The sequence below is a fragment of the Elephantulus edwardii genome, unplaced genomic scaffold (assembly GCF_000299155.1).
Source record: "Elephantulus edwardii isolate Elephantulus edwardi_28Jun2011 unplaced genomic scaffold, EleEdw1.0 scaffold00002, whole genome shotgun sequence".
Classification (NCBI taxonomy): Eukaryota; Metazoa; Chordata; class Mammalia; order Macroscelidea; family Macroscelididae; genus Elephantulus; species Elephantulus edwardii.
This window is the reverse complement of record NW_006399752.1, coordinates 37,157,087-37,174,487: the sequence shown is the minus strand read 5'-3', so window position 1 is coordinate 37,174,487 and position 17,401 is coordinate 37,157,087. Positions and strand designations below refer to the sequence as shown.

The 17,401-nt window shown below is 45.0% G+C and overlaps 1 protein-coding gene across 1 annotated transcript in view; it reads left to right on the top strand.

Moving 5' to 3' along the window:
* The first annotated feature begins 6 nt into the window (after positions 1-6).
* Positions 7-17,401, top strand: part of CDC42BPB (CDC42 binding protein kinase beta (DMPK-like)) — a 131,025-nt gene continuing 113,630 nt past the window's right edge. The window contains exon 1 of the mRNA XM_006879087.1: positions 7-184. Coding sequence (XP_006879149.1) covers positions 10-184 — 175 coding nt within the window. The 5' untranslated portion in view covers positions 7-9. The remainder of the gene's footprint in view (positions 185-17,401) is intronic.

The window sequence follows — 17,401 nt, the reverse complement described above, 5'->3', positions numbered from 1 at the left end:
CGCGACACCATGTCGGCCAAGGTGCGACTCAAGAAGCTGGAACAGCTGCTCCTGGACGGGCCGTGGCGCAACGAGAGCGCGCTGAGCGTGGAGACGCTGCTCGACGTGCTCGTGTGTCTCTACACCGAGTGCAGCCACTCGGCCCTGCGCCGCGACAAGTATGTGGCCGAGTTCCTCGAGTGGGGTGAGTGCATGTCCCCATCCACGGCTTCCACCCCTGCGCCCGGGGCGCCCACCCCAGGCCCCACTCCCCGTGCGCCCTGGACCCTCGGACATCATCCCTGTCCACTCCTCCGCCTCCCCATCCTGCCCCTTGAGCCACATCCTCCGTTCCCATCCCCACCCCTCCCCCCTGCCGGGCCATCGCCCCAGCCGCTTCCTAGATCCACCCTCCGAGTCTGGATATCATTTCCTGCAGCACTCCCTGGGATATCCGCCCCCCCCTCCCCGCACCTCGCCTTTGGGGTCCAGAGGCAAGTTGACTTCCAACTGGGGCAGCTCCTGTGCTTTTTTTCTGCATCTGCTGGGCCGTGGGCCCCCCCTACCCCTGGGTGCATCTCCTGGGAATCCGGCTTCTGCAACCTGGCTCCCTCCCCTGGGTGCCTTGAACACCCCTTACCTTCAGTGGAGTCTTTAAGGATACTTTAAAAAAAAAAAATCATAAATTGTCTGGGTCCTACAAGAGCACATAAGTCTGCATTGTAATTGTGACAGCGCCTTGTCCTATTTTGGGATAAGTGGAACTGTCAATACAAAGGCACTTTAAAAACTTTGTTCCAGTGGTGTTCTGGGCCCATTTCCTCTGGTTCTAAATTCATTCAGGAATGTGGTCTTTAAAGATCTGTAATGCTGTACACACAGAAATTTGATCCACCTGTGTGCTTTACTAGGGAAAAATTCGATGAAGCCACTCGATATTGCTCTGGTTGTCTAGGGATCTGTCATGCTCCATGTGTAAGGACCACTGACAGCACATTCGTTTGGCCGCTAACAGAAATTTGGTGATTCCCACCCACCAGCCAGCGGCTCTTCTGTAGCAAGATCTGGCGGTCTGCTTCCTTGAAGATTCCAGTGTTGGGACCCTCTGAGGCGGCCCTCCTCTGTCCTATGAGTTGAACTTGATTTATGGCCAACCAGTTTGATGCTGAATAGAGAGTAACTTGAAAGACTTACCTGCTTTACTAGGAAAATATTTTTATTAAGTCACTTAACAGTAATTCGAACCCTGTAGATGGTCAGAAGTGTAAAGTGAAACCCTTTGCGCCTCTCCTTGATGTGGGCCTGCCATCCACAACCCCTGACTCTTGAGTTCTTACACACAGAAAAACTGAGAAGGAGGCAGCGCCAGACCCGTGAAAATCTTATCATAGGGTCATTTGCGTCATTGGGCTTGGATGGTGCTGTTTGAACCGGTGGTTTGAAATTTTTGCCTCTGATCAAAGGGGGCATTTAAAACGTTAGCCGGAATTTGACGTTTTGTTTACAAATCATTAACTCAACGTGCAGTGTTTTATAGGGCACTTCTTGCTCTTTGATGAAGAGTTGATACGACACGTTTGCTGTCTTGTGAAAGCAGCGGAGGAAGAAGGCTGCTTGGGCCCCAGGACAGTTTCTGTGGGGACTGCCATTCCTGATTACCTAGAATGAATTCGCTTTCTGGGGTCCTTTGCCAGTGTCAGTGACATGCTTTCCAATTAAATAATTAACTGACTTCCCCTTGAGGTTTTCAAATGTATCATAAGTCCTCCAAGCACTGCAGATGCCGTTCCTTCATGAGCACGGAGTGTTGATGTCAAGGCCAGCCTGCAGTCAGGCACAGCTCCACGCAGGGCTCAAGTGGAGCGTGACTGCGGGGCGGAAGCCCAAGGCAGGCTGGCATGGCTGGTCTGGTGTGGTTTAGGCTGGCTTCTGGCCTGGGAGCTAGTCAGTGACTGCGTGGGAACAGTCGACGGCTGGATGTCCTCTGTCCACACTGTGTGACCTGAGTTAGAAGTCACTGGTCAGGGATCTTCTTGACATGTTGTAAGGGCAGTCACAGTTTAAGAATGACCTTTCCATGTTTAAACAGACGCTGTATTTGCTTCTGTGTTCTGATTTACAGTTGTTTCCTGGCTCTCTGGCAATTGTGTTTACAAATAAATGTCATTATTTTCTTCCTAAGAACTCAGTTTACTCAGAAGTGTAAACTGAGTTATTTCTCATGATCCTTGTGCATTGCGTTTGAATGGGAACCAACTCCTAGCTGACCTTCTACCTGTAAATGCCAAGGATTTCGACTTGTCTTTTCTCTCCCAGAGCAAGTGATGGATTCAGACCTTGCAGCTCCCTAGCTACATTATACAGGAGAGAGACTTATATTTAAGGTGATGTTTTTATGAAATACTTGTCTGTTTTGGAAGTTGTATGTAATTGTGTGTGTGTAAACATGTTCTGTAGTTTGTTACTAATTACGGTATATGTCTCTTGCTTGTGGTAGTTGGAACACGAGGAAGGGCTTTCAGATAAGAATTATTTGTGCAGCATTATTAGACCCCTTGACTTCCGCACTCCCAGGGAAGCAGAGCCTGGTATGCTGCTCCTGGCAGTAGTTTTGAGTCCAACTATGCTGGTAGCATCTGGAGCACTCCCTAGAAGCAAGGATGGAGAAACTTCACCTCATACTTTGGGTATGTTGTCAGGAGACACCAGTGCACGGAAAGGACATCGTACTGGAAAAGTCGAAAGGAATGCCCTCAACAAGATGACTAGACATGGTGACCCCGACACTGGGTGTAAGCACGATGCAGATTGTGAACACAGAGCAGGATCAGGCAGGGTTTTGATCTGTTGTGCATAGGGTGACAACACCTAACAGTACAGGCACCACACTTAACGGGTATCGCTTTAGGAGGAAAATGTGGCGTCAGGATTAGAGGAAGATTCATCAACAACCTGCGTTATGCAGATGACACAAACTTACTTGCTGAAACTGAAGAGGACATGAGACATTTGCTGCAGCAGAAGTTCAAGAACTGCAGCCTTCAATATGGATTGAAGCTCAACATCAAGAAAACAAAGATTCTCACCCCTGGGCCTCTTGGCAGCTTCATGACAGACAGAGATGGAGACTGTTAACAGCTTCAGCTTGCTTGTTTTCGCAGTCAACACTTGTCACCAGCAGTCAGGAAATCAAAAGACAAATTGGCATTGGGAAAGTCAGCTCTCTGAGACCTCTCTAGAGTACTGAAGATTTACGAAGTGACTCTGGAGACTAAGGTGCGCCTGATCCACACCATGGTCTTTGCAGTTGCTTGTTATGCGTGAGAGAGCTGGACGGTAACTAAGGATGATGGAAGAAGGATCGATGGCTTTGGGTTGTGGTGCTGGAGAAGATTGTTGAATATAACATGGACTGCCAGGAGAACAAGCATGTGTATCCTGGAGGGACAGACAAACAGGCTGCTACCTGGAGGCAAGGATTCAGAGGCTCTGTCTCACATGCTTTAGGCACATGGCCGGGGGGGGACCAGTCCTTGGAGAAGACATTATGCTTGTAAGGGTGTAGGACAGCACAGGTGAGGAAGACCCCGGATGAGATGGATTGATTTAGTGACTGGAGCAGTGGCATTAAGTCAGTTGGAGATGGTGTGATTGGCTCAGGATCAAGCAGGGTTCAGAGCTAATGTATATAGGGTTGCAGGGAGCTGCAGGCAGCTCAGTGGCACACAACAACAACATGAAAACACGGTTAAGGACTAACAAGAAGTTTGGATGGTTAGAACCTATTCAGAGGTATTTCACAGGCTGGCAATCTACTTCAAAAGGGTTACATCCTTGAGAACCTCATAGAATAGGGCTAGTCTGCACACGAGGTCACCATACGTCACAATTGACCAGACAGTAACTAACAGGTAAAACAATCGAAATACCTTAACCACTGTCCACTATGTATATGTGACGAACATTGTATGTATGTGTGCGCAGGTACTGAATATAATGTATAGAGTATGTAATATACTAATGTAATAGGTGGACACGTAGATAAATACCTGGGAGAAGGACGGGCCGTCTCCTCCCGTGCAGTTAACTGCCTCTGACTGGAGGGTCAGCTGTGGGTCAGTCTAGATGGTACTTAACAATATATAGAGAGAGACATAATATATATGTAATATATAGAGCTATGTAACTCCAAATTCATTGTCTTAGGGTCAGATCCTGCAGAGGCACCAGCACGTTTTCAGAGCCTGTTAATCACACAGCAGGCTATTGCCCATCTTTCTCCCATGGAGCAGCCGGTTGGTTCCAACCACCCGCCTTTGGGCTGGCAGTGCAACTCCTTATCCACAAAGCCACATGACCTCCTGGTGTGTGTATGCATGCGCACATGCGTGTCTGTGTGTTTACAGATACATATATACTCTTATCAGTCTGGATTGTGGAGTTTGGATTCACACACCGGTGTTGCTTTCCTGACACGTCAGTAAACAACAGCCTCCCACCTCCCAAATCTTCGCATGTGTCTGATGACAGCTATGTAGAATTCTTGACGTTTAAAAAGCCGCTGATTCGATCCAGAGTTTGAGACCTGCTGTGAAACCCTTAAGGAGATTCCAGAAATCTAGGGAATCCGGTTGAAGACGACTTTCTGAACCTTCTTTTCTTATCGCCACAGAGCCAGTGCAGGGGCCAAGACTGGTTTTTTTGCTTTTGGTTCATGTTTTTTCTCTTTAATTTTCCCTTAGAGTCCCTCTTTGAAATTCCAGACCTTAATTAAAAATGGGAAATACTTTGTTTGCTTATATATTTCTTTAAACTATTTTTCAATTAAATGTAAGTTTGTACCTTTTAAAGCAGAGCATATTAAAAACTGTTCATGTCTGGGTGGCCCTCTAGAATGTGTTGTCTTTCACCTTGGTATGTGAAAAGCTTGTAGATTATATGTGGGGCTTTTTTTTTTGTAGCTTATATGTGGGCTCATGAATTCCATGTAACGGCTTGAGTCACATTAGAACAGAGCTGATGTGTTCAGTGTCACCCTGCTAGCTTGGGACAGGATTGCGGTGGTCACCTGTTCTGACCCTCATGAGTGGCCTGCGTACCTGGCTGGAGGTCTAGAGCAATATGCTGTAGGCGTGGACACACTCACAGAGGCTCTCCGTTCTCTGTCCTGGGCGTCTTCTCTAACTCGGTGCTTCCTCTGTATCGTGAACATGGCTCACCTTACGGCCTTTTTTCCTTATTGCCTTGTTTGTGGCATTCTTGTTGGGAGGGCAGAAGTCTCTTCAATACAGGTGAGTGTCTGTGGCTGCTGACACGAGAATACTGCCGTGGATGTGAGTGGGACGACAGATGGAGGAGCTGTGGCTTCCAAATGTAATGAGTAAGGCTTAGGTGGTGCTAAATATTTCAAAATATGTTTAAATCATGTTTCCTCTAGTTAGAATATTTGTGAAATGTGGGAACACTCTCTTTACTGACAGATTTAGGAATAAGATTTTGAAATACAGAGAAATGTTGGGTTTGCATAATGAAAGTTAGACTAAGAGAAAATTTTTATTTTATAACTAGCTTTCTGAAATGCATGTTGATACCAGCTACAGAGCAAGAGCATGAGATGGGACAGTTGAAACTGTTAACCCTTAGCAGCCAGTCTTGTCTTCTCTCCCAAAACCTTTCTCATCCAGAGCTGAGCTTGAGAGAGGGCTGCAGTTATCACTGTCAGATCTAGAGTGCAGTAAGTGTGCTTGGAGTGGTTGGAACCGTTCGCTCCAGGATGCTGCGATGCACTCCTGGAAGTTTATCCCGTGCAGCGCCTTTCTCTCCAGGCAGAACATTCAGATGCCCGTGAGCTACCCAGCCCCCTTGGTCCTGCCTGTGCCCTCCTCCCAAAGCAGAGCCAGCTGCCTTTAGAAATATCCTCCGCTGTTTGTGCTGACATCAGTGATGCTGGGGACACACTGGGCCAAACAGGCCTGTTAATCCCAAACCATAGTAAATACAGGAAGCTGCTGGCTGCTTGCCTCAAAAAAAGCCAAAAGGATGTGTTTTGGGTTTTTTTGAAGCTAATAAAGGATCGTAGTGGCAGACACTGAATAGACTTTTTTTTTATAGACCTTCCTACTCTTTTTTTTATTGAAAGGGGGATACAATAAAAATGAAAAGAATTTCTGAAAGAATAAAAAAATGCAACTATACTTTAATCAGCCTTGTGGTGTTGTTGATTGTCTTTGAGTCGAGCATGACTCATAGCGACCCCATGAACAGAAGGCCTGAAGCCTTTCTCTAACTATTGACATTTATCAAAGTTTATAGAGTTTCCAGAGGCTTGTTGTTTACGAAGTGGATGCCATTCCTGCTTCCAAATCCATCAACCATATTTCCCAGTATAAAATTCTTTGTTCCTGTTCACACGTAAGTTTTACTCTTCAGTTCTTAGAATAGCACTGAGCGACAGTGTGTTAAGTTACATTCCGTTTGCTCGGCAAGCCCACCTAGATGTTCTCTTGCTAATGAAAATAGATGAGAGGAAAATGTACTTCCACTAGACCTAAAAGCACTAAATGTTTTGACCGTGTGAGCTGAATGTGGAAATCCTTTGAAGACGTTATTTGCACTTAAAAATCTACCAGAGGAACTTCATTTTGTTGGTAACATGGGGACTTCCTTGGAAAGAGAGGAGCTCAGATGGCCTAGTGGTAAGGAGCTGCGCTGCTAACTCCAAGGCAGATGGTTCAAATCCGCCAGCTGCTCTGCGGGAGAAATGTGATCAGTCTTGTGAATAGCGCATAGTCCATGAAAACGCGCCCTGTGGTCGGCTCTAACTTGGTTGCCCTCTACAGCAATGAGTCTGTGTTACAGGAGAGAGAAAGAAATAGCCACAGGGGCTAAAGCACATGGCTGCTGATGGACAGGGTGGTAGTTTGAACCTGTCAGCTGCTTGACGGGAGAAGGATGAGGCAGTTTGCTTCTTTGAATGAAGGCCTGGGGGGGGATAGTTTTAGGCTGCCCTCCAGGGCCACTGGGAGTTGGAACAGGTTTGTTTTTGTTTTTATAAGATACAGGTCATGCTTTATAATTTGACTTTCAACATTCTGTGTTGAGTACTAGGGTTTTGTAGAGCTTTATTTAGGTAGATAATTGGGCAAAAAAATTTTTTTTTTAGTTTGGATTAAGACTTTTTATTTTAAATAATTTTTTAATTTTTTTATTTTATTATTTTTGTGTAAGTGTACCGTCAAATCAGGTCTGACTGGTACAGGAGGAGATTGTCCCTCCTTCCCCAGCAGAGCATCTGGTGGATTCAAACTGTGCGCCTCTGGGATTGTAGTTGCAGCTCCTTACTACTAGGCCACCAGAGCTCCCTTTAGGATTAAGACTTTTTAAGAATGATACGTATCTAGGGAACTACCAGATGTTCAGACAGAGTTTAGGAGAGGCTGTGGCATCAGGGATATCATTGCTGATGTCAGATGGATCCTGGCTGAAAGTATACCTCCCCCCCCAAAAAAAAGTGTCTTTATGCTTTATTGACTATGCGAAGGCATTTGACATTGTGGATCATAACAAGTTATGGCTAACAGTGAGAAGAATGGGAATCTCAGAGAACCTAATTGGGCTCATGCAAAAACTTAGGCCAGGAGACGTTTGTGCGAACAGAGCAAGGAAAACACGACATGGTTTAAAATTAAGAAGGAGTGTATCAGCGTTGTAGTCTGTCTCCATACCTATTCAGTATGTGAATAGATCACTGTGTCCTCCGTATGCTGTATTCTGTATGTTGAACAAATTATTCAAGAAGTTGGACTCCATGAAGAAGAATGTGGCATTGAGATCCGAGGGATACTCATCAATAACCTACATTATGTAGACGGTACAGCCTCACTTGCTGAAACTGAGGAGGACTTGAAACACTTGTTGCAGAAGATCAAAGAACACAGCCTTCAATATGGATTGCATCCCAACGTCAAGAAAACAAAGATCCTTACCGCTGGACCTGTAGGTAACATGATGCATGGAGAAGAGATTGAAACTGTCAACAACTTCATCTTACTTGGATCTACAATTAGTACCCTTGGTACCAGCAGTCAGGAAATAAGGAGACGTATTGCACTGGGAAAGTCTGCAGTTAGGTACCTTTCCAAATTTTTGAAGAGTAATGATGTCAGTTTGAGGTCTGATTCAGACCCTGGTCTTTCTGATCACTTGCTGGTGCATCTAAGAACCGGGCAATGAATAAGGGTGACAGAAGAATTGATGCCTTTGAGCTGTGATGTTGGAGAAGAGCACTGAACATCCTATGGACAGCCAAAAGAACAGATACGTCTTGGAGAAAGGGCCGTCATAGTGCTCTTTGGAGGCAAAGATGATAAAGCTTTGCCTCACATACTTCAGGCATGTTGCTAGGAGGGCCTGTTCCTTGGAGATGGACATGTTATTAGGAAAGGCAGAGGGTCGGTGAAGGGGATGGAAGACCCTTAACTAGGTGGATTGACATTTAGACCGCCACAGCGGGCTCCAGAGTGTCAGGAACTGTGAGGATGGTACAGGCTAGAACAGGGCTCACATCTGTTCATAGGGTCGCTATGGGTTGTACCTGACTTGATGGCATCTAACACCTAGAGACTATATAATTGGGGACTTTGGATTTTTGTTATCTGCTGTAGGAAAGCCACATCCTGGGGTGGCTTGAGTGTTACTCTGATGCTGTATTCCAGCCACCAGCAAGCTCAGTCATGGTGGACAGCTTTCAGTAGAACTTTGGATTAAGGCTCACTAGGATGGAGGACGTAGTGATTCACTTCTGAAAAACTGGCCAGTGAAAAGCTCCTGAAGAAACAAAGCAGAACTTTATTATCGAGTCAGTGCCAGAAGATGAGCCCTCAGACTGGAAGGTGTTCAGCATGACTGAAGAAGACAGCTTCCTCCTCAGAGTGGAGTCAGCCTCCCCCACATGGACCGAGGTGAAGCTTTTGCTGATGTAGCATGATGCAAACATATGAGGTCACTGCATCCATCCATTGGTAATTAGAGCATGGAATGTGTGAAGGACAGCTCCTGTATTAAAATAATAATAGTTAATACAACTATTGCCTACACAGATTTACTTACTAACTACCAATGCCCAACATGAAGAAGTTGAAGATTTTTACTCTCGTCTAAAATCTGAAATTGGATCAGGCATACAGTGAAGATGCGTTCATCATTACTGATGATTTGAATGAGACTGTTAGGAATGAAGGAGGATCAGTAGTTGGGGAAAAAAGACCATGGTGATAAAAACAAATGCCACATAATTAATGCATGATGGAATTTTACAAGACCAATGGCCTATTCATTAGAAATACCTTTTTTCTGACAGCATAAATGGCAAGTACACGTGTGTTCCTTGACAAACTGAACACTTGATATATACTTCATATATAAGAAGAGATGAGCTTTTTCTGAGAAAACACCAAATGGCGGATGACGCCGGTGCAGCGGGAGGGCCTGGAGGCCCTGGGATGGGAGCCCGCAGCGGTTTCTGCGGAGGCTTCGGTAGCGGTCTGCAGGGTCGGGGCCGCAGCCGTGGACAGGGCCGTGGGAGGGGCCGCGGAGCTCGAGGAGGCAAAGCCAAGGACAAGGAGTGGCTCCCCGAGGACAAGGAGTGGCTCCCCATCACCAAACTGGGCCGCCTGGTAAAAGATACGAAGATTAAATCATTGGAGGAGATTTATCTCTTCTCCCTGCCCATCAAGGAATCTGAGATCATCGACTTCTTCCTGGTCATGTCCCTCAAGGATGAGGTGTTGAAAATCATGCCAGTGCAGAAGCAGACACGTGCTGGCCAGCGGACCAGATTCAAGGCCTTTGTTGCCATCCGAGACTATAACGGCCATGTTGGCTTGGGCGTCAAGTGCTCCAAGGAGGTGGCTACTGCTATCCGTGGGGCCATCATTCTAGCCAAGCTCTCCATTGTCCCTGTGCGACGTGGCTACTGGGGGAACAAGATTGGCAAGCCTCACACCGTTCCCTGCAAGGTGACTGGGTGCTGTGGCTCTGTGTTGGTGCGTCTGATCCCTGCACCCCGAGGCACTGGAATCGTCTCGGCCCCTGTGCCTAAGAAGCTGTTGATGATGGCTGGAATTGATGACTGTTACACCTCAGCCAGGGGCTGCACAGCTACCCTGGGCAACTTTGCTAAGGCCACCCTTGATGCCATCTCAAAGACCTACAGCTATCTGACCCCAGATCTCTGGAAAGAGATGGTGTTCATGAAGTCTCCCTACCAGGAATTCACAGATCATCTTGTAAAGACTCACACCAGAGTCTCCGTGCAGAGGACTCAGGCTCCAGCTGTGGCCACCACCTAGTGGATTTTCTATAACAAATAAAGTGAATTATGTTCTAAAAAAAGAAGAGATGATAGATAAGCTCACTGTCATTAGGCAGAACAAAGTCCAGAGACCAACTGCAGTTGTTCACCTGAAGTTCAAGGTGAAACTGGAGAAAATTAAAACAAAATCTGTGATAGCCTCTGGCCTTGAGTACATTCCTTCTGAATTTAGAGACCATCTCAAGATTAGATTTGATTTGTTGAACACGAGTGATTAAAGACTAGATTAGCTGTGAGATGACATCAAGAATATTCAAGTAAAAAGTCATTAAGAAGGGGGAGGAAACACATGAAAATTTCTGTCAGAACACTCTCTGAAGCTCACTCTTGAATTTAGAATAACTAAAATGAATAAAAGAAGTGATGATGTTAAAGAGCTGAACATAAAATCTCAAAGGGCAACTGGAGAAGGAGCAGTATTACAATGAAATATACAAAGAATAGTGTTTGAGGACCTTGAGAGAACATGTTTGACATTTCTCAAACCAAGAGAATTGAAGAAAAAAAAACCAATTGAAACCTTGAGATTCAGTAGTGAAGGATTTTAGGCAATAAAGCGAATGATAACAGGAAGCATCTAAGGAGATGAATGGAATACACAGAATCACTGTACTAAAAAGGATTGATGGGTATTCAGCCTTTTCAGGATCAAGAACCAATGGTACTGAAAGAAGAAACTTTAGCCACACTGAAGGCTTTGAGGAAAATAAGACTCTAGGAATTAATGGGATAACAATTGAGATGTTTCAGCAAATCAGCACTGCATGTGCTGGCTTATATATGCCAAGAAATTTGGAAGACGGCTACCTGGCCAATTCACTGAAAGAACCATATTTGTACACTTTTCCTAAAATGGTGGTGCAACAAAACACAGACATTATCAAATAACGCCATTACTTTCACAGGTGAGTAAAATCTTGCAGAAGATGCTTTAAAAACTGTTGGAGCAGTATGCCGACGGAGAACAGCCAGAAATTGAAGCTGGCCCTAGCTGAGGATGTGGAACAAGGACTTATTGTTGACATCGGGTGGATCTTAGCTGAAAGCAGAGACATCCAGAAAGATGTTTATTTGTATTCCACTGGCATGTGACTGTATGGATCATAACAGTTAATATGTAAGATGACATAGAACAGGAATTGCAGAATGTTTATGTTCATGCAGAACCTCTCCATGGACAAGACAGAGTTGTCCAGACAGAACGTAGGGGTGCCCTGTGGCTTAAAATCAGGAAAGGTATGTTTTGGCAGATGTCCTTTCACCTTATTTACTCAACCTTTATGCTGAGCAAATAATCTGAGAATCTGGACTGTGTGTGGCATGGGGATGAGAGGAAGACTTGTCAGTGATATGCAGGTGATACAATGTTGCGTACTGAAAGGGAGGAGGACTTGGAGCACTTGCTGCTGGTGATTAAAGTTTTATTTTCTGTTGATTTGCTTACAGAGTTCCTATACATTGTGTTTTACTCTGTGCTTCATTCACATGGTATTTAAGACAATTATTCCCATTCATTATGTTTTAGAAGAGTAATCATCATTGAACTATGCCCACTTTTACCCTGTCTTTCCAGATCCCCACTGGATCTTTCCCATTTCCTTTACCCACACCTTCCTCCACACGTCAGATTGTGCTGCCATATGATTTTCTCCCTCCCCATCCTCACCCTTCTGCTCCCACCCATCCTGCCTTGGATCCTCATGTTTTACTAGGTAACTTTCTATTTCTACAATAATCCTTGTATGTAGTATTAGTCCTTACGGGACTGAGTTAATGCACTCAGCATAGTGCTCTCCAGTCCCTCCCCAGTTAGGGAGTGATTTTTCTGAACTGTTGCTCTTGAGTGCCATGTAGGATTCCCTCTTGTGAATGTATCACAATTTTTCAGTCCATTTGATTGTGGTTGGGCATTTGGGCTGTTTCCATGTTCTTGTGATGGTGAATAATGCTACCATGAACATTGGGGTACAAATCTCTGTTTATGATTCAGTTCTAATTTTCTCAGGATATTATTCCAAGCAGTAGGATAGCTGGGTCGTATGGAATTTATGTGTTTAGTTTTTTTAGGGAATGGCAAACTGCCTTCCAGAATGGTTGTACCATTTTACCATCCAACCAACAATGTATAAGAGTTTCTGTCTCGCTACATCCTCTCCAACATTTATTGCTTGCTGTCCTGCTAAACTTTGCCACTGCTTCTGGGGTGATATGGTAACTTGTTGTGGCTTTGATTTGCATCTCTCTTACTGTCTGTGATTTTGAGCATTTCTTCATGTGTCTGTTAGCCATCCGAATGTCTTCCTCTCTAAAAAGTCTTTCCATGTCTTTTGCCCGTTTGTGATTGGATTACCAGTCTTTTTCTTTTGGAGGCCCTGTAGGTCTCTGATCCACCTTGAGTTGTGTTTTGTGTATGGTGAGAGGTGTGCTAACAGCAGCAGCAACAACAAGAGCGGCTGAGGTGCTTACATACCACCAGAAACCTCATGATACTTGATTTCTTGATTTGGAGGTTTAGGGTCATGAGACTTCCCAGTTAACCTGCCTGATATGTTTAATCTTCTGCCCTGTCTCCTAGTTCATTGTTTAATACCTGTGGTGTGGAAAGCTTGCAAGTGGCTGTCCAAGGTACAACAGTTTGACTGTCCGCTTGCCTCCCAACACTTGTCCTTTGTCATGAGACCAGAAGAACTGAGTGGTGCCCAGCTACCACTACTGAAAACTTCTGTCAAAGATTCCGCAGAAGAACCGTTCTCAAAAGAGGAGAAATTAAGAGCAGAATTTTAGATTTTCATGGGCTGCAGACTTCGTGGAGCTGTGAAAGGAAAGTTAGATGAACTTCTGAAATTAGCCTTGAGATAATCTTGAATTTTAACCGAAAAGTACCCTGAAATCTTAGAACCAAACAGTAATTTGCAGCTTCACTCGTTAAAAAATGTCTTGAGCATCATACTCTTTCTAGAACTGGCAGTATTCAGTATGAGGTCACATTGACAGTGGTGGCTCTGGAGATCAAAACCTCAGGGGGCAGTGCGTCTGTGTTGACGGAGGGGGAACAGCTCAGGAGAGTGAGAGGGTAGCCCAGCCACAGGATGTCATCAGTGTCACTCAAGGGGCAGGTGGAAACTGTTGTTGGTGTGTGTGTTGTTTGTTGTAGATCTTCTCACTGATAACAGCAAGTACAGTTTTTTAAAAAGAGAAAAATGGAGTTCTAAATTTCTGTCAGATGCTGTCCTGTGTCCATTTGACCTTTTGTCACAGGTTGGATTCTTTTGAGAACGTGTGAAACGTACTCTGCTAAGGTGGTTTCCAGAAGTTACTGAGATGGTGATGGTCCTGTCTGTCTCCAGAATCACAGTTAGGGGTTTGAAAACTGTTGGGAATTTTCAGTGATCCAATGCTCTGACCTCTCTTCCTCCCCTGTATTCTTCCACCTCCAATGCATCAGCTGGCTCTGGACTTTTCCTATAATAATTTCTGCACAAGAGTCTTTATCTAGGACGTCCCCCTCTCCATGTGACAGACTGCAGCCAACCTATTTGGAAATGTTTTATTTCCACCTTTTCCACTCCCCTTAACATTGACCAACAGTCAGTGCTGAGGGGAGCAGCAGTCAGGAAATCAAATGGTGAATTGCTTTGGACAGATCTGTTTTGAAAGACTTCTTTCAAGTTCTGAAGAGAGTCCTGGTCACTCAGTGGGTTAAGCACCGGTGGTGAATGGAATAGTCGGTGGTGTAAATCCACCATCTGATCCTTGGAGGAAGAGAGGAGACAGTCGGCTCCCCTAGAGATTTACAGCTTTGGAGACCCTGTTGGGCAGGTCTACTCGAAAGGGTCCTCTGAATAGACTAAGTGGCAGTGGGTTTTCTTTGGGTTGTTATGTGCCATCAAGTTGCTTGTGACTCATAGTGACCCTGTGTACAACAGCCCTATACCCTTCTCTGTCCTGACACACCTAGTCACTCTTACCCCAGTCACTGAGTCAGTCCACCTCATCAAGGGCCTTCCTTTTTTGTGCTGTCCCTCCAGCCTCCCAAGCATGACGTCCCTTTCCAAGGACTAGTCCCTCCTTGCAACATGTCCAGAGTATGTTAGATGAAGCTTCAGAATCCTTGCCCCCAAGGAGCAGCCTGGCTTCACCCTCTTTAGGATGAACCTGTTTATTCTTTCAACAGTCCATGGTATATTCATTACTCTTCTCCAGCACCACAGCCCAAAGGCATAAATTCTCCTTCTGTCATCCCTAGTCATTTTCCAGCTCTCTGACACATAGCGAGTAATTGCAAAGACTGTGGCCTGAATCAGGAGCACCTTAGTTTCCAGACTGACACTGTTGCTCTTCAGTACTTTGGAGAGGTCTCTGCCAGACTTTCCCAGTGCAACAAAGAGTGTTGATTGTGGAGCCAAGCAAACTGAAGCTGTTAACAATCCCAATCTCTTCACCATCTATCATGATGCCGCCAATTGGCCCAGTGGTGAGAATCTTTGTTTTCTTTTAATTGATATTTTAATGAAAGTTTACAATAAACTTGGATTTCTGTTCACTCATTGTTGCATACTTTCCTCCCTATCCACCCTCAGTTCAGTTTTCTCTTTAAAAAGATTATTTCATTGTTGCACATGAATCTTTGTTTGGATGTTGAGCTCCAACTCTTACTTAAGGCAGCAAGTGCTTCAGGTCCTCAGTTTCAGCAAGCAGAGTTGTCATCTGCGTAATGCAGATTGTTGATTTCTTTGAGTAAAGATGTTACTTTGCTGACTACAATGTGTCTGACTTAGACCTTTTCAGTCACTTTACATGTGTGGGAAAGCAACAGTGAGGGAAGAAGACAGAAGAACTGATGTATTCAGACTGTTCCTCCTAGTTAAGATTATTGAATATACAAGCTGTGGACTGCCCCAAGAGTGAACACATCAGTTTGGAAGATGTAAAACTAGAGTGCTCCGTAGAAGTGAGGACGGTGAGACTGGAGCTCGCTCACTTCAGACATTCATTCAGGAAAGACCAGTCACTGGCAAAGGACAGCGTGGTTGGTAAAAGAGAGCGGTCAGCACAAATGGGGGAACCTTTCAACGCGATTGACATACACCTCACACCAGTGATCTCAGAGCCGCCAGCAGTCCCAGACCGGAGTGTGCCTGGGGCAGCTCTGCAGTAGCTAACACCAGCCGTAGCTAATGGCTGATTCTTTCCAGTTAAACATCTGTTGGAATTCCTTCGTGGAAGAGAGCACTTTAGAACAGTTATGTTCTCCCTCCACTGCTAGAAGTGCACACCCCCTTTTTATTTCTTTGCCTTTCCCCCCTCAAGTGTAGTTATGTAACCATTTTAGTTTAAATTGATGGTATTTAGAGTATTGTCATGTGTTCTCAGTGTAGCCACATCTCACACACTGCCATCCTATGGGAAGTCGCACAGCAGGAGATTGCCCGCCTTTCCTTCCAGAAGTTGATCTTGGATTAAAAACCTCCTGGAAAGGCACAGCCTTGGGTTAGCAGCACAGTCTCCTACAGTCTAGGCCACCAGAGGTCCTAATCATGTTCCTGTGTGTTAGGTGCCATCGAGTCAGGTTGAACTGGTAGTGACACTATGAACAGATCTGAACCCAGTCCTGTCCTGTGCCAGCCTCGCACTCTCCGACACCCTCAAGCCCATTGCTGCAGTCAGTGTTATTAATCCACCTGGTTGAGGGTCTCCCTCTCCTTCACCATCCCTTCATCTTCCCAAGCATGATGTCTTCCAAGGAAAAGCCTCTCTCTAGAACATGCCCAACAAATATGAGGAAGCTTCACCATCCTCCTCCAAGGAGCGCTCTAGGTGCACCTTCTCCAAGACTTGTCTGTATTGTTCTCTTAACCGTCCATGGGATATTTAGTGCTCTTCTCCAAAACCACAGCTCAAAGTCATCAATTCTTCTGTCATCCCTAGTCATTGTTTATCTCTCAGATACATAGCAAGTGGTTGAAAAGACCATAGCCTGAATCATGAGCACCTTGGTCCTAAACTAACATCATTGCTCATTAATAATTTGGAGTGGTTCCTGACTGCACTCTTTAACAGTGCAAAAAAGTCTGATCTCTTGACTGCTGGCACTAAGGGTGTTGATTATGGATCCCAGTATGGTGAAGTCATTGACTGTTTCAGTCTTTTCTCCATCCGTCATGATATTGCCAGAGGTCCAGTGGTGAGAATCTTTGTTTTCTTGACATTGAAGTGCAATCCATATTGAAGGCTGTGGTCTTTGATCTTCTGAAGCATGTGCTCCAAGTCCTTCTTAACCCTCAGCAAGCAAGATAGTAACGTCTGCATACCAATCCGGATGCCACATTCTTCTACATAGAGCCCACTATGAGCTACATAGGGTACTGCAGTTAATTCTCTTTCTTAATTTTTTACTTTTTTTTAGGTGAATTTTCTTTTTATTAGCTTGATTTTCGGTGTACAGTCCTGAATGAAGTCTCGGGCTTTTAAATAGAATTTCCCCATACTGTCACGTACTGTAGTGTATGATTTAAGATTCTTTTCTTGGAGCCCTCCTGTTCAGAACATCCCATTTTTCTCTTCCAGTCTAGGCTGTTTGCTCTCGCAGTGTGCTACTTCAATGCTCACTTTGGGATTTCTTTTCATTCTTTAATGAGAATTCCCTTTATTTCCTATGTTGAATCCTCTTTGGATCCTGTATCTTTTTGTTTGGTGATTTCTAGTGTCTAAGTGACTTGATTCAGTGACTGGGGTAATGGGCACGGGTGTGTTGGAAACAGTGAGATTGGCACAGGATAGGGCAGAGTTTAGGGCTGTTGTACATAGGGTCACTGTGAGTCGCAGGTGACTCGACAGCACGTAACAACAACAACAACAGTGACTTCAATGAGGAAAAGACCACAGGGACATTTTTTGAGATGTCACCTGTCTGAAAAGGCCTTTTCCCTCTCTGCCTTAAGAGCTTGTAGGGCTTATAGCTTGATTTTCCTGGGCCCTCCAAAGGTGTAGTTCCAGTGGTGGCATTGAGAGTCTAAACACTGTGCTTCCTGAGCCTTCGAGTGGACTTGC